The 21,959-nt window shown below is 43.2% G+C and overlaps 1 protein-coding gene across 2 annotated transcripts in view; it reads right to left on the bottom strand.

Moving 5' to 3' along the window:
- The window catches only part of CPNE2 (copine 2), a 122,628-nt gene that overhangs the window by 18,376 nt on the left and 82,293 nt on the right, over window positions 1-21,959 (bottom strand). For both annotated transcript variants that reach the window (XM_026714370.2, XM_087940461.1), the window contains 2 exons: window positions 15,584-15,670; window positions 8,565-8,624 (listed from right to left, as the gene is read on the bottom strand). In XM_026714370.2, the coding sequence (XP_026570155.1) occupies window positions 8,565-8,624; window positions 15,584-15,670 (147 nt within the window). The remainder of the gene's footprint in view (window positions 1-8,564; window positions 8,625-15,583; window positions 15,671-21,959) is intronic.

Consider the following 21,959-nt stretch of genomic DNA (forward strand, 5'->3'; position numbering starts at 1 on the left):
TTAAGCAAATCCAGCTGCCTCCATTGATTTTGCTTGTCCTTGGAAAGATCACAAACGGTGATCACTTGGTCCCAGGATACTCCAACCATTGTCACTAAATGCGAGTTGCCATGGGCTCAAATTTTGATCCTGTGAATGCGGGTATGCTGTGACCGTTGCAATTGTGAGGACCCAGTGATATTTCCCCTTTTTTTAGGGCAGTTGTAACTTTGAATGGTCGCTTAAAAAATCACTGTTAAGTTGAGGACGGTCTGCTTGCAGATGTGATAGGAAAGCTGTCAGGGATCAAAAGTGAGGAAGAGGATCTCCCACAGTGAACCCTTCACCCTCTAAATGGCTGCTCACCTCTGATCCAAACCAACTTCTTAATGTCTTCTACGCTCACCAGATTTAAGCCCAAACTAAGGGTGTCCATCATGGCTGGCTGGAGAATTCTGGCAGTTGGAAGTCCACGAGTCTTAAAAGTTGGCAAAGTTGGACATCCCTATTCTAAAACTTCCCCAAATAATCTACTCTAGAAATACAAAGAAATTTCCTGACAGTGAGAACGATTAACCAGTGGAACGACTTGCTACCAGAAGTTGTGGGTCTTTTATCACTGGAGGCTTTTAAGAAGAGATTGGACAGCTATTTGTCCAGCATGGTGGAGGGTCTCCTGCTTGAGAAGTGGGTTGGGCTAGATGACCTCCAAGGTCCTTTCCATCTCTGCTATTCTGTATTTCTTCCTTGATTTCAGTTTCGGGGAGATGCCAAGGTCCTGGTTTTGCCATTTTATCTGCCCTGAAATGGTGTCATTATGCAACAGTTCATGCTGTGCGAAGAACACGCTTGTGCCCAGTCCCGTTTCTATGGCAATACTTCCTCCCTTTTCCTGTGTGTCTCCTTAAGTCAACACAACAAATCAAAACTGAAGCCCCACATTTGTGCACAGCGCTTCAAAACCCCTGCAGGCTGCACCTCGAAAAGATTAGTTTGACACAAGGGGCTGGAAGGCCAAAATTCATAGCTTTCTCGGGATACCAAGCCAGCTGCCTGTGGGAAGAGAGAGTAAAATCCTCTTATTGCACACAGGAGATTTGAATAGAATAGAGCTGGAAAGGATCTTAGAGGTCTTCTAGTCCAGCCCCCTGCTCAAGCAGGGGACCCTATACCATTTCATACAAATGGCTGTCCAGTCTCTTCTTAAAAACCTCCAGTAATGAAGCACCCACAACTTTTGAAGGTAAGACGTTCCACTGGTTAATTGTCCTCCCTGTTCAGCAGTTTCTCCATTCCGGGTTGCTTCTCTCCTTGATTAATTTCCATCCATTGTTTCTTGTCCTGCCCTCTTCTAATTGGAAAATAAATTGACCCCTCTTCTTTGTGGCAGCCCCTCAAGTACTGGAATACTGCTATCATGTCTCCCCTAGTCCTTCTTTTCACTAGACTTAGCCAAAGCCAAAGCAAACCCTGCCATCATTTTTCATGTTTTAGTCTCTAGGCCTTTAATCATCCTAGTTGCTCTTCTCTGCACTTTTTCCAAAGTCTCAACATCTTTTTTGTAATGTGCTGACCAAAACTGGGCGCAGTATTTCCCTGTGAGGCTTTACTAAGGCTTAGTAAAATGGTATTAATACTTCTTCACAGGATTTTGATACCGTGCCTCTGTTTATACAACCAAGGATTGGTTTGGCCTTTTTGGCTGGTGCCGCAAACTGCTGGCTCATATTGACACATTTTCCAGTGGAAAGAGCTTTGAAGTTTTAATTCCGAATGTTATTAAAATCAGAGCAAGATCAGGCCAGTGGATCTTCTATGAAGCGTCTTGAGATTCTTTACCTAATACAGGTTGTGTTTTCCTATTTGTTTTAGTCCAAAAAAGCAATCACTTGAACATACCAATGTTGAATAACATTGAGCTAAGGTGGCGCAGTGGTTAGAATGCAGTACTGCAGGCTACTTCTGCCATCTGCCTGCAATTTGGCAGTTCAAATCTCACCAGGCTCAAGGTGGACTCTGCCCTCTATCCTTGTGAGGTGGGTAAAATGAGGACCCAGATTGTTGAGGCAAGAGGCTGACACTCTATGAACCACTTAGAGAACCTGTAAAGCACCATGAAGTGGTATACAAGACTAAGTGCTATTGCTATTGCTATTCCTTCCTTCCTTCCTTCCTTCCTTCCTTCCTTGTTGGTACAATAGTTAGAATGCAGTATTGCAAGCTCTGCCCACAGCCATCAGTTCGAATCTCACCAGGCTCAAGATTGATTCAGCCCTCCATCCTTCTGAGGTGGGTAAAATGGGGACTCAGATTGTTGGGGACAAGAGACTGACTCTGTAAACCACTTAGAGAGGGCTGGAAAGTGATATGTAAGTCTAAGTGCTATTGCTATACAGGTAATCCTTGACTTACAATCATTTATTTAGCAATCATTTGAAGATACAATAGCATTGGAAAAAGATGAAATCATTGAGTTCATTCATTCATTCATTGACCATTTCTGGACACAATTCCTGGCAGAGGGTGTGGGTTGTTGTTGTTTTTTATGATGGCATCAACAACTGCTTTGAAGCTATAAAAGGCAAAGGGTTCAAGGGAGGAAGCCTTCTGGTTCAAGTCAGGGAGATGCATTTTACAGCTGCAGCTTTGGAGATAACTCTTCAAGTCCATTTGGAAGCACCAGGAAGCTTTCTGTAAAACCCAGCAGAATTGATATCAGCAAGAAACACACGGACACCGTAATGCAAGGATGAAAGACCATGTTTCCCTCAAGTCAAGCCTGACTCTTTATGACTGTTGTTAGGGAATATAAGTCACCTAACAGGTATTTGGGTTCGAAATATATAAACCAGGAAAAACATTTTCGTGCTATGTCTTTAAGAGATTGCAAAAACTGCAATTGGGTGTGGTTTTTCAAAGGGCCATAAGATGGAGCCAGAAACCTGGGTTGTTTTAGTCTTAGTCTGAGTCTCAGGAGAGAGTGTGAGTGTATCGCTGTTTCCTTCTGTTGGAAAGTGTTGCCGTTCCTCCATTTTTCTTAATTGACTGCTATTTCTGGATTTAATGTAAGTCTGTTACTGAACTGTTTTTGACACTGGACTTTGATACTTGGATTATCCCTGGATTGAAAAACTGACTGATTTACCTGTGAATGATTTTGGATTGCTTGTTTGGACTTTGCTTAACGTTTCTGGAAGTAAAAACCTACATTTACTGTACAGTGTATCTGTGTGCTGTATGTGTATTATTCAAACACTTTTCTCAAATACGTCTCCCTGTATGCGCTCATTCTCCTAACGGGGAATTACCTCAACAACTGTAATGGCATATTAACCTTGGGGGAATGGAGCGAAGTGATGCTGCCTAGGGAACAGTAAGATAAGAGGCGGCATAACCCAGAGCTCCATAATGGGCAAGGCAAGAGGCTCGGAAGAGACCTTCCTTAGTTTCTTGGGCTGTAAAAGAGAGGGGGGAGAATTGCACTTTTAAAACTATCAAGATTCTCTAAAAACTAGTTTTACAACAAAGTAGCATTTGTTTATATGGCTGTGTTTCCTGTTGGGTCTACTTGATAAGGCAGCCAATGATATACAGCCATGATGGTATGGATATTGTTTGGTCGTCCTATCTTGATGGATGATTTTTCATTTTAATTCTTAACTGTAGCCCTGACATTCCTTGGTAGCTGTGAGGCACAAGAAACCAGGAGGCAGGATACGTTGTGGTCCACAGAATCAGAAAGTGGGCCAGTCCTGGAGTCTGGGGAGGGCTTGGATGAGGGATCTCTGTCCAGCACAGAGTTGGGGCCAGGGACATCTGAGAGTTATATGTTGACTCTGGAGCCTCCAAAATCTGACATCAGCGAGGCAGAGGAACAGGGGGAGCCTGTTCTCAGTGGCGCTTGCACAGAGCTGCCAAAAGGCAAGAGCAATTAAGACAAAAGGGGTGACTCAGGAGTAAGGCTTGGAGATGATTGGCCCTCCCATAAGACGTAAAGGAGCAAAGGGACATGAGACTTTGCAGGAAGCAACTTTGTTCATTCTCGTCGGTTTAAAATCTGAAGTTCCGTGTTGACTTTGTGCTCCATTTGGCCTTGTACAGCTAATTGGCAATTTAGTCGCTGGCAGCATTTCAAGGGAGAATAAGGTGGGTGCTTATCAGCCTTATCCTGAAGGATTGTGGCAGACTACTTTTGGACTATTCATAAACACTTTGGGACTCACTGTGGGCTGTGAATGCATATAATTCACAGCTGTTGAAATAAAAACAGGGGTTTTGGGACTAAGCATGTGATTGTTACTGTCTCAAGAAGCCTTGGTCAGAACAGGATAGAATTCAAAAGAGTTCAATAATTCCATGCAACCTATGTAAAAAAACCTGATCTACTAACAGTCAAGGCGAATTGACACTCTATATGAGTCAACAGATTTCAAGGGGGTTAGCAGTTAGGTCTCTTTCGGGGGCATAGGGACTCCAAACTAATGATGCATTTGACCCTACCATCAGGCTCAGCCTGGTCATCTCCTACAGTAGCTTCCCATTCAAATATTGACCAGACCAGACCATGCTTAGCTTCTAAGTTCAAATAAGATCTACCAAAAATTAAGGAATAAAAATGAGCAAACCAAGTCTAGCACAGATACTATGCCCATTTTCCACCATCAATGATTCTTAAAGCCATGGGAATTGTTTAACTGGGGTCCACAGCCCCCTCAAACTGCCAGTCCTGCATGTAAATAATTTAAACCAAATGGTTGAACTAATATTAATATCATTGGATTATAATAATATTAAATGTTATTATATTACAATAAGTATTAGAATAGAATTCTTTATTGGCCAAGCGTTATTTGACACACAAGGAATTTGTCTCTAATGCATAAGCTCACAGTGTACATTTAAACAGAAAGTAATAGGTCATAGATTATAATATAGATTATAATAATATAGCATAGCATAGCGTAACAATAATTATATGTGTGTGTGTGTGTGTGTGTACGTACACATACACACGATTGGCTTCTAGGTGCTCACTAAGAAAGGATTTTTCGAAATGACCATCGGAGTATTAGTATTTAGCATATTATTATTAACATGCTTTGATGCTAAGGAGTTCTACTCCCCCTCCCCACCTGAGAAGAAATCTTGTTCCAAATACAAAACACAAGCAGAGGAGAGGAGTTTCAGTTCCAGTTCCAGTTTCACAGCAGCAAGCAGCTTTAGTACAAAACAGTTGAGCTAAGCCACGCCCAGGCTCCTTGCTGTCTCCTTGCTCACACAGCAAATACTGTTTCAGTTTCCAAACAGCCCTCAACTCTCTCATACACTGACAGGATGCTAGCCAGATGAATACCAATGGATGCTGGTAGGCAGAGGCAGAATTCCCCTCCAACCTTATTTTCCTCCCCCCAAATTAAGCCGGATCACAAAATTTCATAGCAAAGTACGGGTATCCAGCTAGTTTATTAATAAAATTATATATACATATATATGTGTGTGTGTGTGTGTGTGTATGTATATATATCATACTATACTACATTACATTATATTATAATTAATTATTATTAATCCCGATGTCCTCCGTCCTACTGCCTGCTACCACATATAGAGGGATACAGTGATAGATTAATTCAGCAGTAACTTAACCTTTTTTTGCTTCAATATTGGGACTCCTGAGTCCACCCGATAGGTTCTCCCCTCCAAGTTGAACCCAAATCCTGGTTTGGTCAAGGAAATTGGGCCAAACTTTTTGGGGGCACAACGTCCCAAATTAATCAAGAGTGAAAATGTTTGAAAGGAAATTTGGATGTTCTGCCTTAGGCAGCAGCACACTTTATCTGCTTGGATGTGCCTAATTGGAACATAATTCTTTGTTTGCTCAAGTAACAAGGTTACCAAGGAAACGTGCATAAGAAATCGTAACAGGAATGGTCAGTGTGTTTGGGCCAAAGCAAATTCAGCCTGGTTATGGATTCCTAGGTCGAATAAAATGAATACATAGATGTGCTGGGTTGCTCTCCTTAAATCCCAGGGACTGGATTGATGTCATTGAGGATTTTTTGAACTTCAGAAGACAACCACAATCCGAATTGCAACGGATGGATTCCACACCCTCAGTAGGATGACTTTGAGATATATAATTCCCACTTATGCAACGGTGGATCAAAATAATCTTTGTGCATCCGATTTACCTACAGTTCCCAATCTGATCGACTGGAACAGTACTGTGAGAAAAACCGATGCAGGTATCACCCAAAGTCACTGGATTTAGAAGCTACAACTAGTCCAGAATTGAGAATTTGGAGAGCACGTGGCACAGTCATATAATACTTCTACTTGATGAGCTGCACTGGCACCTTGTAGTGGCAATGTGGAAGCCCAGGGTTACTTCTGATTTCTCCTTCATATTAAGAGAAGTCTAGAAGTTTAGAATTGTGATGACCCAGGGTGGGATACAAAATAAACACAGTCACAAAAAACAGGTGAAGCCCCTTTTATTCCTTCACTTTGCTTCCAAGCTCCAAATATCCTTGCCTGGAGACAAAAAACTCCCACATGAGCAGTTACCAGAAGAGGAAATGCCGTTTAAATAATAAAGAGTAAAAAAATAACACAAACCAGGCACGATAAGAGCTGGAGGACGTCCACAGATAACAGAAGACACACTGGGAAGGACTCCAAACTCAGAGAGGAACCATAAACTAGAGATATTTCCATACTTTGTTTCCAGCAGTCGCCCGTACGCATGTCCGTCCCCTTATTCAGTTGTCACAGCTGCAGCCCATGAAGGGGATCAGGGCCCTTTCCTTCCCCGTAGACCACACCACTCACGTTTCTCCCTTATCCACTCCTCCCTGCGTGCCCTAGGATGAAGAGGGGATGGGCCTGGGTCTTCCTCGGAATGCCCAGCCGGCCTGTGCCCTTCCCCAGCCTTCTCCACAACCTCTGGAGCCACACCTCCACTCCCTGTCGGCTGATCCTCCTCTCCCTCAGAGTCCATCTCCACCGGGGGCATAACAAGACTTCATTCTGAACTAGCTTTCCTTAATTTTTATTTCAGGTTATCCTCTACTTACCACCATTCAGTTAGTGACTGTTCAAAGTTATGAAAGTTGTTCACATTTTTCACACAAGCATTGCAACATCTCCAGTCATGTGATCAAAATGAAGGTGTTTGACAACTGACTCATATTTATGACGGTTGTAGCATCCCAGGGTCACGTGATTCCTTTTTGCAACCTTCTGACAAGCAAAGCCAATGGGAAAGCAATTCACTTCATAACCGGGTTACTGACTTAACAACTACAGCGACCCACTTAACAACTGTTGACCTTTAGGACCTTGAGAACGGTTGTAAAACGAGAAAAACTCACGAAACAGCTGTCTTGCTTAACAACAAAAATTCAAGGACTGTGGTTGCAATTCAAGGACTGTCCATTTTGTTGCTTTGGTTTTAAAAGATAGAGTGAGGGAGCTGCATCTCACAAATCGTAACCTACATCATTTCTAATCTTCAACAGAAACATTGCTTTGCGTTATTTTTATTTTTATTTTGCATTTCTATCCTGCCTCCATTGCAGGCAGGAACTCCTGCAATTGGGAGAAATCCCCAACTTGAAATGCCACAAAGAAGATGGGATCAGAATATTCTCCAAAGCACCGGAAGGCAGGACAAGAAGCAACGGTTGGAACTAATCAAGGAGAGAAGCAACCTGGAATTAAGGAGAAACTTCTTAACAATGAGGACAATTAACCCGTGGAAGAGCTGGCCACCAGAAGTTGTGGGCGCTCCATCAATGGAGCTTTTTAAAAAGAGACGGGACAATTACTTGTCTGAAATGATATAAGTTCTCCTGCTTGAGTAGGGGGCTAGACTAGAAGACCTCTAAGGTCCCTTCCAACTCTGTTACTATGTAGAAGTAGCATTCAACTTAACAAGCACAAATTAAGCCCAAAATTTCTATTGCTAAGCAAGAAAGTTGTTAAGTGAGTTTTGCCCCCATTTTAGGTCCTTGCTTGCCATAGTTTTTAAGGGAGTCGCTTAAGTTCTTAAGTTAGTAACCCCGTTGTTAAATGAATCTGGCTTCCCCATTGACTTTGCTTGTCAGAGGGTTGCAAAAGGGGATCACACGACCCAGAAATACTGCAACCGTCATAAATACGAATCACACTTGATCATGGAGATGCTGCAACGGTCATTAAGTGTGAAAAATGACCGCAAGTCCCTTTTTTATCAGGGACCTTGGAACTTTGATTGGTCACTAAATGAACTGTTGTAAGCCGAGGACCTCCTGTGCAGCATGGAAGGCCCCCTCCTGGATCTTTGGCGATGCATCCCCTTGTCGCTATTGCTCATCCTCCCAACGCGTCGCTAAGTGGGTGGCAAACTTCTTGTTGGGGTTTTGTCGAACCTGGGAGCAGCGCGCACCCTATAATTTTGCGGGCCACGGCGGGGCATATTTCTGCTCAGGAAACTTCCAGGCGTGAAGTGATGCTTTAATTAATGCTGAGATTTTAACCCAAAGGCCACAACAGTGATTATGTTGTTAGCGTTCATGGAAAAAAAAAATCACCAAGATCCTTACCGTAAACATTAATTGGCAGCCTCCAAGGATGTAATCCAGGAAGGAATAATCTCGGGTGATCTGAAAGATGAGGGGGAAGATTTGAAAGGAGGAGAGAAAGAAAAGGAGAAACAGAGCAAGTTAATGCAAAAAAGCAAGCTTATTTCACAAAATACTCATTTATTCTACCAAATTAATTCAGTGCTTCTCAACGTTGGCAATTTTAAGACTGTGGGGATTTCAACTCTCGGAATTCCCCAGCCAGGAATTGACGTCAACTCCCAGAATTCCCCAGCATGGCCAGCAAGGGAATTCTGGGAGTTGAAGTCCACATATCTTACAGTTGCCAAAGTTGAGAAACAGGCTTCTAGTTGGAATCTCTTGGCAGCCATCACATTTCCAAAAACTGTGGCTGGATTTACACCATACATTTACCATTTGAACCAAGGAAAATAAAGCCGCAACAGTTGTGCAGTTTGATATCGAGACAGTACATCGTGGTTTCAAGTCATAACTTGGTTCACATGGGGTAGCCTGGGAATGTTACGGTCCTCTGCATCCCAAGCCACTTAACCGTTGTTTTTAACTTCAGCCTGGAACATTGTGTGTATTCAACTGTGCAGCATATCAAAAGCAGCAGACTGGAGGGGTGTATGTTTGTGTATGAGACATTGCTAGCAAGGTTGCTGTTTTGTGTCAACAAAGGTCTTTGTCTTGCAAACATTCTCCTCTATTCTCTTTGACATGTTTGTCCGAGAAATCTCGTGATGTTTGAAGCATTCAGTGTTACTAAGTATGGCAGTGTTTTCCCGACTTCGACGACTGTAGGATGAGTAGACTTCAATTCCCAGAATTCCCCCGTCTTCGTGGGACCATAGGGAGGCTGAGGACTGTAATGGGAAAGTTTGCACACCATGGTAGCCTGTGATGACCCAAAGGGGCGTGGCACAAAAGCAACACAGTCAAAGAAGCAAGAAGAGTCCCTTTATTATCTCCAACTTTGCCCCCAATGTCCAGGTTACCTTCAGCTGGAGAAAAACTCTCCCAGGAACAGCCTTTAACTGTAGAAAATTCAGTCCAAAACAAGGTACATACAGACTGTAACTAAAAATCCAAACAAACCACACTGCAGTAATTAACTTGACAGGGCAGGAAAAGGAATTGCAACCTTGAAAGTACAGCCAAACACACCCAGTTGGAAAGACTCCAGTTGGAAAGACTCCTTGACGATACCAGATAATTCACGATTTGCTCCCAACAAGTTGCTGTGCGCAACTTCCCTTTTTAAACACTGTGTTCCCAGCTGCAGCTAATGAAGGGAATCAGGGCCCTTTCCTCCCCCATAAGCCATGCAACCCAAGTTGCTCCCTTCTCCGTTCCTCCCTGCGTGCCCTGGGATGAAGAGGGGGTGGGCCTGGGTCTTCCTTCGAATTCCCTCTCCCTTGCTCTACCTCTCCCCTGCTCTGCCCAGCCAGACTTTGCCCTTCCCCAGTTTCTTCCACAGCCAAAGGAGCCGCACTCCCATTCCCTGTCAGCAGCTCAGCCTCCCCCTCCGAATCAGATTCAGACAGGGGCACGACATAGCCTAAGCTCAAATGGGACTAGATGCAGAAACCCTGTATTGGCATGTTGTGCGAATTAGACCATGAAGCTTAAATAGGCTTTATATATAGCTCTCAACTTAGGACCATAAAAGAGCCTGCCCATTATAGACAACAGATGTAAACAATTGTAAAGAAGATCATCACATCATAAGACGCCAATTTACAAGTTATTTATTTTGCAGAGGTTTTAAGTGAATGCCATGGTTGTTAAACACACGGGTAAGTTGTTGATGAATTGACACGTACATGGTTTTGTTAAGCTCATCGATCACTATGGGCCTCCTTTGCTGAAAACTTTAAATGCAGAGGTGCTTTTTCAAAAGGCAGATGGTCTTTCTTGTTTTGTTTTGTTTTTTTAACTTTTAAAGATGTTTCACTTCTCCTCCAAGAAGCTTGTTGGAGTAGAAGCAAAATGTCCATAGACATTCTGTAAATGGAGACCTTTAGCAAAACCATCCCAGTCACATGTCCATGGGCAAATGGCCGTAAATGCTGACCAGTTGGTGAGCAGTGGAAATGTGGTCACGTGACCTGGGAGGAGCAGGCGATGGATCTTTGGAACTAGATTTTAAGTAACAGAATAACAAAGTTGGAAATGGACCTTGGAGGTCCTCTAGTCCAACCCCTTGCTCAAGCAGGAGACCCTATGCCGTTTCAGACAAATGGTTGTCCTATCTCTTCTTAAAAACCCCCAACCAATGGAGCACCTACAACTCATCATCTTTTGAGGAGGTCCATCTTAACTTCGAATGGTTGCTACCTGACTGGAGGTAAAGTCAAAGTCTTCTAGTATATATTTTGGGTGCAGCATGTTCCATGCGTCCAGCAATTGTGTTTCATTCATTCTATTGGGGTTTTTATACATTGTGTGAATCCAGGACATAGCACAGAATCAATGTGGAGCGGGGTTCAAATCTGGACCATTAGACTCTGCTGCTCCAGGCTGTTTTAGCTCATTTACTCACTCCTCTGAACTGAGTAAGAGGGAGGGAAGTGAAGAAAGCGATAGACAAGACATGATGTACGTAAACGCATCGGTGTTCAGTCTGAATGTAAATGCAAAATGAGAGCCAGAAAGAAGTACAAGTAGCAGGGACTTAAGAGTCATACATTTAGTGTCCGTTCGAAGTTACAACAGCACTGTCAAAAAAAAAAATCACATCTGACCATTTTTCACACTTGCGACCATTTGCAACATCATGTGTCATGTGATCAAAATTTGGATGCCTGGCAACCGGTATGTATTTATGATGGTTGCAGTGTCCTGGGATCAAGTGATCCACTTTTGGGACTTTCTTGCAAGCAGAGTCATTGGGGAAGCCAGATTCGCTGAACAACCTCGTTACTAAGTGAACAACTGCAGTAATTCATGGAGCAACTTTGGCAAATAGGTCATAAAACAGGGCAAAGCTCACTTAAATGGAAATTTGGGGCTCAACTGTGGCCATTTAGTCAAGGGCTAGCTGCAGCCTTCAAAGCAGGAGTCGAGAGGGACTAGAACCTTGGCCCCTTTGCAAAACCCTTGGCTGGCTTTAGAGCGGAGGGTGGCTCAGGGCCTGGATGGGGCAGCAATGCATCCTCCTCGCTGCCCATCTGACTACTCCAATTTGGTGGAATGACAGGTTAATCAGGCCTTCTGTTTGTCTTCATCCCGGCTTGTCAGAGTTTGGCATTTAAAAAAAATGATTGCATTTGTCCCAGAGTTGAGACCCTGCCCTTTCTGATGATTAGATGCCATTTTGGCAAATCTCGGTATTATGTCAGTAATTATGATTTTAATGCAAATCTGAAAGCAGTTTTAGCAGTTCTAATCCATCAAACGGAAAAGCAAAGGTCTTGTGAGTCTAAAGGAATAGTGAATCACTCAAGAAGGCTGCTATTTCAGAACCGGAGAAGATGTTAATTTATTGACTGCAGCGCTGAGCTAAGTAATAGAGTGTTTTGGCCATAATTTTCTGAGAAGAAGTTTATGCAGGTGAAGGTTCTTTATTTGGACTACTGGATAATATGCCACCGAGGGTTCAAAGGGACTTTTTCATTACAGTAAATTGCAGCATTTATACACTTTTACCAATATCTCAGTATCTCACTTCTACCTTCGCTTATGCTCAAGCATTTAAAAAAATATTTCAGTTCTGAGGCCATAAATACAGGTAGCCCTTGGTTTACAAGTGGTGGGATTCAAAAAATTTTAAGATTGGTTCTGTGGGCGTGGCTTTGTGGGCGTGGCAGGGGAAGGTTACTGCAAAATCCCCATTCTCTCTCCACCCCACAAACCTGCTTTCCAGTTCCGTTCTCCTGTGCAGGGCAACCAAAGGAGACCCAGCCGATCAGCTGGGACTCAATGGGAAGCAGAGAAGAGATGGGGTTGGCGGGGCCAGTCAGAGGTGGGATTTGCCAGTTCTGAACTACTTAAAATGTCCGCTACTGGTTCTCTAGAACTGGTCAGAACCGGCTGAAAACCACCTCTGACTGTGGATGAAATGAAGCAGTGTGTATATTAATAAATGTTTTAGCCTGGAGCTCCTGAGCGGAGTCAGTGTATAAACTGTAGCAGGAAATATTTAGCAAACAATAGAAGCATGTTTGGTACAGAAGAATAATTTCTGTATTGTATTTGTGGTTAGGCTTCAGAAGGAAGTTGGGCAAAGCAGCTAAGCTAGCTGAAGTCATGGTTTGTCATTTAGCAGTCACTTTTAGCCAGTATAAGACAGCAGCTCTGGCCTTTTTTAAACATAGTCTTTTTAATCGTTGATTTGCAACCCATCATACGGATAATCTTGTATTTCCTTGTTGCTGGATTATAAAAACAAACCATTTCCTGTTTGGGAGATCTTTCCTCTGGAGGGTTGCTGGACATATTCCTGCTCGCTTGACCCATCTTTGCAGATGGGGTTGGCGGGGCCAGTCAGAGGTGGGATTAGCCGGTTCTCTGAACTACTCAAAATTTCTCCTGCTGGTTCTCCAGAACTGGTCAGAACCTGCTAAATACCCACCTCTGCTTACAACCATTTATTTAATGACCGCATGATTTACTTAATGACTGTGGCAAAAAAAGGCCGTAAGATGAGTGCAAGTCACTTAACATCTGTCTTGCTTAGCTTAGTCCTCTACTTAGGACCAGTCAGTTAAAGAGTTGAAATTATTATTATTTTTTGTTGAAATTATAACCTAGTTTCAAAGCTTCTAAATAATTTGAAGTATTAACACAGCTTCATAAAACCTTAATAGGACCACATCTGGAATACTGCACCCAGTTTTGCTCACCACCTTTCAAAAAAGATGCTGAGACTTGGAAAAAGTTCCAAGAAGAGCAACTAAGATGATTAAAGGCCTGGAGACTAAACCATATGAAAAATAGTTGCAGAAATTTGGGTTTGGTTAGTCTGGAGTAAAAGAAGGACTAGAAGGGACATGATAGCAGTCTTCCAATATTTGAGGGGCTCCACAAAGAAGAGGGGGTCAACTTATTTTCCAAAGCACCTGCAGTCAAGACAAGAAACAATGGTTGGAAACTGACCAAAGTGAGAAGCATCTTGGAATTAAGGAGAAATTTCCTAAGAGTGAAGATAATCAACCAGGGGAACAGAAGTTGCCTCCAGAAATTGTGGGTGCTTCATCACTGGAGGATTTTAAGAAGGGACTGGACAGTCAACTGTCTGAAATGGTATAGGTTCTCCTGTTTGAGCAGGGGGCTGGACTAGAAGACCTCCAAGGTACCCTCCAGCTCTATTCTGATTGATTGAAAGTTCAGAAGGCTGCCCGTCCATCCTCATAGTCACATTTTGGGCACTTAGCAACCAGCATTTACAGCCATTTGCCGTGCCCTGCAGTCACATGATTATGATTTATAATATTTTGCTGGACACCAGTGTTTACACCCATTGAGTCTAATGGGTTTGTTTAGCCAATGCAGTGTTTGTTTTATGACTGTGGCATTTGTTAAAGACCACTGCAAAAAATTCAGGTGAGGTCCAGGCTTCATTACGGTGACAAATCAAGGACTACCTGTATTTGAGGTCAGCCGTAAAGCAGGGCAAAACTACAAATCCCACAGCTTTCTTCCCATCTACCCAGCACCCTGCCATATTCTACATTTAAACACGAACATGCCACTCAGAGAAGAATACAAGAATGTCTTTTGCAGCGTATCTGGAGGGAAAGAGCAGGCCAGGCTGTCTTAGGATAGAGTCCTTGGAAAGTCAAGTCTCTTCATCTGATTTCCAGCTGTAACATTCCTGTTTTTTTTCCCCTTATGTACAAGCCTATAGCAAACCACGCCCAAACGGCCTTCTTTTCCAATTACTGGTAGTCCTCCTCTTACAAGGTTCATTTAGTGACCGTTTGAAGTTACAATGGCACTGAAAAATGTGCTTATGACCAGTGGTGGGATTCAAAAATGTTTACTACCGGTTCTGTGGGTGTGGCTTGGTGGGCATGGCCATGTGACTGGGTGGGCGTGGCTTTTTTGCAGCATAACACCCCCCCCCCTATTTTGGGGGCCTCCTGGGCCTCAGGCAAGTGTCAGGTGGATGGGGTGTCAACTCATAAAACATTTTGTATACCTGTTTTATAGATGACAACAGAAAGAAGGGGGGGGGGGGTTGAAAGAGCAGGCGGCAGTGTGGAATCCAGAAAGAAGGGGGGGGGGGGTTGAAAGAGCAGGCGGCAGTGTGGAATCGAAAGCACATTCCATTCATATTTTCTTCAAAGACTGACTAGATGACCGAAGCTTCTGCCCCACAAAAATCTAATTGGAGAGCATGATTGACGACTCTTGGCTATGGACATGTTTCGTTGGACGATACACCCAGAGGGGTGTAGGGGAAAGCAGGATCAAGGGTGACAGTGAATTACGTATCTCCGAGTCGGCTACGCCCAGGTTAGTGCCGGACGTAGAATGTTAACTTCTAATAAATCCTTTTTAGTTTTGGGAGTGTGGCTTGAAGCTCATGATTTAATTGGAGTAACTGCCGGGATCCTGACATGGAGTGAGCAAGCAACCGGCGACTGGGTCGGGGGCATGGTTACTATCGGTTCGGCAACCCATGCCAAATCCTTGCTACAAGTTCGCCTGAACAAGTGCAAACCACCTGAACACCACCACTGCTTATGACCATTTTTCTCATGTACGATCGTTACAGGCTCCCCATGGTCACGTGATCAAAATTCAGGTGCTTGGGAACTGACTCATATAGTGTCCTTCCGACAAGCGGGGAAGCCAGATTTGTTGAACAACCATGCTACTAATTTAACAAGCACAGGAATTCGCTTCACGGCTGTGACAAGAAAGGGGCAAGATTCACTTAAGAAATGTCTCGCTTAGCAACGGAAACTGAGAAGGCTCGATTGTGGTCGTAAGTCGAGGACTGCCTGTATGTTATTTCTGAAACAGCCCAAACAAAATCATCGATCCTTCTGAGGAGCAGAACTTACTTTGCAGGACTTGACAATGATGACACCCGAATTCTTGTAGCTCCTTTTCTTCTTCTGTTTCTTGGGATTGATGCATTCAAACTCTACCTGCGTATTATTTTATTTGTAAAAAGAAAGGAAGACCATGGTAAATGCAGTAATCTTGATTTTTCTTTTTCTTTATTAGAGAAAATATATATTTTTTGTCCTGTAATTACTGGGAAAGCTGAGATTTACATTTTCAAAACATTTTAAGGGTAACCAAATTGGGAAATAAAATGGCTTAAATCAGTGTTTCTCAACCGTGGCACTTTAAGACGTGCGGACTTCAATTCCCAGAATTCCCCAGGCTGGAGAATTCTGGGAATTGAAGTCCGCATGTCTTAAAGTGATCACGGTTGAGAGACACTGGAAAACTACAGACATCCCAAACATGGACTCAAAAAATGCCTCTGTTCCCCAGTACTCCCATTGGAACCCCAATATGTATGGGGCAAAATTTCCAACCTTTTGGAGGGAAACTGGGATCATTAAGAAGTGAAAATGTGTGAAGTTTGGGCTCTGAAGATATAGGTATTCCTACCGTACTGACTGCAACCACAGTTAAAAAAACACAACTTTGTGACCAGTCCTTCCACTTATGACCGTCTCAACATCACGTGACTCTCATTTTTGCGCTTCATAGCTGTCTTCCAACAAGTCAATGATGAAGCCAATGGGAAGTTGCCAATTGTGCTCATGTAATGTCTCACTGAATGACCATGCTGATTTAATGGTGGAAGAATATGAGGTCATAAGTCTAGGACATAATGTTTTGCTTAGTGACCAGGGTACTTAGCGATGGAGTTGCCAGTCCCAATTTGGTTGCTAAGCGAAGACTACCTATATAAGAGGCAACAGATATCCTGCTGGTATCCTGGCTCCACCTACTCTAGCAATGTCACAACCACAGGTCACACCCCTCCAATTCTCCCCCCCACCCAAAAAAATCAGCATGGCTTCTGAGTCAAACAAGACTGAAGAATGAATCTGAACATAACTTGATTATTGATAGATAACAACTGAATACACAATGTTCAACTTATTTCATTAGAAGATGAACTTTCACAGGCAAGAAGATATTAGGGAACTTTACAATCCAGAGCGTGGTCTAATCCTGCAAAGTTTATTTTTGTCCTCATCCAGAATTTCACCTTATGAAAATGTGGCGGGAAAAAAAATCTTGATTTACAATAGAATAGAATAACAGAGTGGGAAGGGACCTTGGAGGTCTTCTAGTCTAACCCCCTGCTTAGGCAGGAAACCCTACACCACTTCAGACAAATGGTTATCCAATCTCTTATTAAAAATATCCAGTGATGGAGCATTTATAACTTCTGGAGGCAAGTTGTTGCATTGATTAATTGCCCACCCTGTCAGGAAATTTCTCCTTAGTTCTAAGTTGCTTCTCTCCTTGATTAGTTTCCACCCATTGCTTCTTGTCCTGCCCTCAGGTGCTTTGGAGAATAGCTTGACTCCCTCTTCTTTGGGGCAGCCCCTGAGATATTGGAAGACTGCTATCGTGTCACTCCTAGTCCTTCTTTCCATCAGACACCCCCAATTCCAGCAACCGTTCTTTGTGTGTTTTAACCTCCAGCCCCCTAATCATCTTTGTTGCTCTTCTCTGCACTCTTTCTGGAGTCTCAACATCTTTTTTGACCAAAATCTTTTCAAGAATTACAATCCTGTCACAACAGAAGATGATAGGAGAGCCAAACCCCCAAGGTCCAAGAAGACCTCAGCCCACCACAGTTTGTGTCACAGCCAAGGTTAAAACATTGACATGAATGTAACTTCTCAATCTTGCTTCAGCTACTCGTGAAAATAATGCAATTTACAAACATTCACCTCCTCTGCATGTGAACATTCATGTTAAGTATTTCACATTGCATTTTAATGCCATGACAAAGTGCTTCAGGTCATTTACATCTTAACTTCAAGATGGGCATGTCAGGCCCCTAAACAACAAGATACACAGAGTTTCTTCTAAGCCAGGGGTCTTCAAACTTGATAGCTTGAAGACTTGCAGACTTCAACTCCCAGAATTCCTCCTCCAGTCATGTTAGCTCAGGAATTCTGGGAGTTGAAGTCCACAAATCTTAAACTTGCCAAGTTTGAAGACCCTTGCTCTAAGCAATTTCCTTTATTGTTCTTCACCTCCCTGTTTCCCCGAGAATAAGACCCAACCAGAAAGTAAGCCCTAATGCGTCTTTTGGAACAAAAATTAATATAAGACCCAGTTTTTATTTTCAGGGAAACACAGGCCCACCCAGAAACCTTGCCAAGCTAAAGCAGATTACTTGTACCATAAAACATATGTTCTGGGACTTATTACGGAGGAACGATCTTCACCCTCTTTCGGCCACACAAACTAAAGGTAGTCCTTGATTTACAAGGTGAATATATATGTCCCGGAATAATGTTGCAGGATCTAATCTGGGTCATTCACTGGGACCAAAGATTTTGTCCTCTGCACTTTTGGACTTGTGCTGGAGCCCATTTTCAGGGAATTTCTCTCACACTTACGACCGTTGCAACAGCCCCATGGTCACAGGTTCAAAATTCAGATGCCTGGCACATATTTATGATGTTTGAAGTGTCCAGGGATCATATGATCCCCTTTTGTGACCTTCTGACAAAGCAAAGTCAATGGGGATGCCAGATTCACTTAACAACCGTGTTACTAACTTAACAATTGCAGTGATTCACTTAACAACTGTGTCAGGAAAAGTTGTGAAATGGAGCAAAACTCAAGATTTTCTCACGTAGCAACATAAATTTGGGGCTCCATTGTGGTTGGAAGTTGAGGGATACCTATATCTAACCTTCACAGCCTCTTTGCCTTCTGGAATGCAGCCTCTCTCTCTCTCTTGGGAATCCAGACTACAATCCACCATACTCAAGGCCTCACCTGATCCCTGGTCTCCCCTCAATTGCTCCACTTCCCTGCTTTACTTTCTATCCACACACTTCTGGATGCAACCCTTCAGGTTAGCTCTGGGCAGGCTCATTGGCAAGAATGGTGTGTTGGCTTCAGCCCAGAGCATCGTGCCAGGCCATGTAGCATCCCTAAGGTTTCCCAGAGTTTTGAGATGGGTTGAATATCTGCCTGAGCTATTTACAGCCAGCAACTACATATAGAAACTGTCAGGTTCCAGAGAGAAACCAACGTAGAAGCAGCAGATGAACTCAGTGGGGCTTCGAGCTGAAATGAGGAAGGATGTGATTACTCACTAGGTAAACAAATGCATGTATCCCATTTTATTTTTAAGCTCCTTACGCAGAAGCACAAGCTAGGATTGAGAAAGGCATAAATAAATAGCAGCCCAGAAGACAAAATTAAAATGCCATTTCTAGCCTCCAAAGAGCTTTGAAGTAATAACTGCAAACAGTCATTTAAACAAGAGATCTGCTGACGCTTGATGTCCCTGCAAAAGGGCTGAACATTCCTCACAATTTAGAAAGCATTTTCTTTCAGCCTCTGAGCACTAAGGAGATTCTGATTTTTTAATGGCCTAAATTGTGAAAGTTTGGAATTCTCCATTAGCTTCACATTTCATGAATTTAGACAGTAGGTGAGAAGCTGGCTATTTGCCAACTTACATAACTTTCCATCTGTTTATTTGATTTGGTAATTAAATTTATACCTTGTCTCTCCAAGATGGTAGAGATAGCACTTCCTCCTCCCAATATTTCCTTGCAATATCCCTGTGAGGTAGGCTGAGCTAGGAATGAGTGACTGCCTCACCCTTCCACAGCTGGGACTTCCTTAGTTAGGGTTTTATGACTTGTGGGCTTCAATTCCCAGAATTCCTGAGCCAGCTATGCTCTGGGAGTTGAATTCTGGGAGTTGAAGTCCACAAGTCATAAAAGGGCTATGCTTTCCCACCCCTGCCTTAGTTGATAGGAGACTAAAATTCTCCTAGTCCAATACTTTAACCATTGCCCCATCCTGTCTCTTGGGCTGAGATGGAACGCCTTGCCCCAAACCCTGCCATGGCTGAGGGCAATCTAAAACACTAGGTCTCCCTAGTCCTGGTCCAGAACCTTCACCATGGTCCAGAAGGGCTCTCTGATATTCTGGAATGCTAGAATAGGCAAACTCACATTGCCTGTCTTAACCAAGATCCTCAAAGAACCAAGACTTTCATTCAAAACAAACAGAATTTGAGTGAAACATGAGTGAAACATATTCAGGACCTTGGAGAGCTTTTATTTATTTAGTTAGTTAGTTAGTTAGTTAGTTAGTTAGTTAGTTAGTTAGTCAGTCTCCCCTTCCTTTCAAATCGTGTCCAATTCTTGGCAATTGCTTAGACAAATCCCTGTAATTTTCTGGACAAGGTTTTTCAGAGGTGATTCGCCTTTGCCTCCAAAAGAAAGCCAGTGCAATCTTAGGTTGCATTAACAAGGGATAGAATCAAGATCGTCTGAAGTATTAATACCACTGTCAGCCTTCAAGATTTTCTCCCTTTGCTTTGTATCTTTCGGCTGTCATAAGTAACGGGGGGGAGGAGGGGGGACATGGTTATGGGAAGTGAGCTGGAGGTGTTACAAACCAGAACTGTATAAGCTGGGGGGGTACATTCTTGCTTAGGTTTCTATCCTATGCTATGCGCAGCTGCAACTCTTTATCAAACTATGTCAAGGTCAACGGACAGAAGCCTCATCACCACCTGGAGATGTCCACATGATGATCTACACAACTTTTCATTGGATGAGCCAATTGAACTATTGGGGGTGGGAATGTTGCCATTACTTTGTATATGTGATTTACGCGCCCATTTTCTCAGATTCAGAATTATTTTGTTGCTACCACTTGATTTCCAGTAAAAGATATCTTTTTCTCTGATTAAAGGAGTCTAAGTATTTCTTTCTTGGATTTTGAATGGCGCACCAGCGGACAACCACTCTATAAAGCCTTAGTAAGGGCACACCTAGAATACTGCATCCAGTTTTGGTCACCATATTATAAAACAGAGGTTGAGACCCTGGAAAGAGTGCAGAGAAGAGCAACAAAGATGATTAGAGGGCTGGAGGCTAAAACATACGAAAAATGATTGCAGGAATTGGATATGTCTAGCCTGGTGAAAAGAAGGACCATGGGGACATGATAGCAGTATTTCAGTATTTGAAGGGCTGCCACAAAGAAGAGGGAGTCAAACTATTTTTCAAAACACCAGAGGGCAAGAGAAGAAACAATGGGTGCAAACTAATCCGGAACTAAGGAGAAATTTCCTAACAATGAGAACAAGCAACCAGTGGAATGGTTTGCCTCCAGAAATCACGCGAGCTCCATCACTGGAGGCTTTTAGGAAGAGACTGGACAGCCATTTGTCTGGTATAGGACCCCCTACTTGAGGAGAGGGTTGGACTAGAAGACCTCCAAGGTCCCTTCCAACTCTGTTATTCTATGTTCTATGTTCTGCATTCCTCAGTAGCTGGACTACATCAGGCACAAGAACCCAGGAGCCAGAATAGAATTCAAAAGCACTGCAACTTTATTTCATGCAATCCATTGACAAGAATCTGACCTAGTATTGTGGTTCACCGGCAGCAGGTGCGGACGGCTGAGGTCTCAGAGAGCGAGGACTCGGGTGAGGAGCCTGCGTGTGATGCAGGGATGGGGCCAGGACTATCAGGGAGTGGAGTGCTGCCTTTGGAGCTTGTGGAGGCTGGCACACAGGGCTGCTCGAAGGAAAGAGAAGCAGCAGCAGCATGGGTGACTTGGGAGTAAGACTGCAAGGTGATGGCCCCTCCCATAAGGGATAAAAACCAGCCTTCGGGGTTGGCTTCTTTGCAGGAAGCAAAGAAGTTCTTTCTACTCAGAGTCCTCTTTGAAGCCCTGCTTACTCCAGTTTGTTTTTTGAAACTTCTGGCCTTGGATATTTATCTGCAATTAGGTTTTTGTTCTTGGCAGCCTTTTGCGACCTTGACAGGGCTTGCTCTTATCTGGGACAATTAGTTTTAATGACTCTTTGCTGTGAATGCACAGAATTCACAGAGACGCATTAAAAAGGTTTGCTTTTATATATCCTTTCTGTTTCTTAGATTTGAACGGGGCTTGGGTCAGAACACCTACTAAGGGTCAAGGCAACGCAGAAGACCATTGTTATTTTGAGGAGTTGCAGCACCTCCATAGTCACATGATCAAAATTCAGGCCCTTGGCAACTGACTTGTATTTATGATGGATGAAGTGTCCCAGGGTTATGTGTTCACATTTTGCAACCTTCTGATGAGAAAAGTCAATGGGGAAACCAGATTCATTTAACAATTGTGTTAGTAGCTTTACAACTACGGTGATTCACTTTAACAACTGTGGCAAGAATGTTTGTAAAATGAGGCAAAACTCACTTAACA

The sequence above is a fragment of the Pseudonaja textilis genome, chromosome 11 (assembly GCF_049901715.1).
Source record: "Pseudonaja textilis isolate UNSWEBS1 chromosome 11, rPseTex1.2, whole genome shotgun sequence".
Taxonomy (NCBI): domain Eukaryota; kingdom Metazoa; phylum Chordata; class Lepidosauria; order Squamata; family Elapidae; genus Pseudonaja; species Pseudonaja textilis.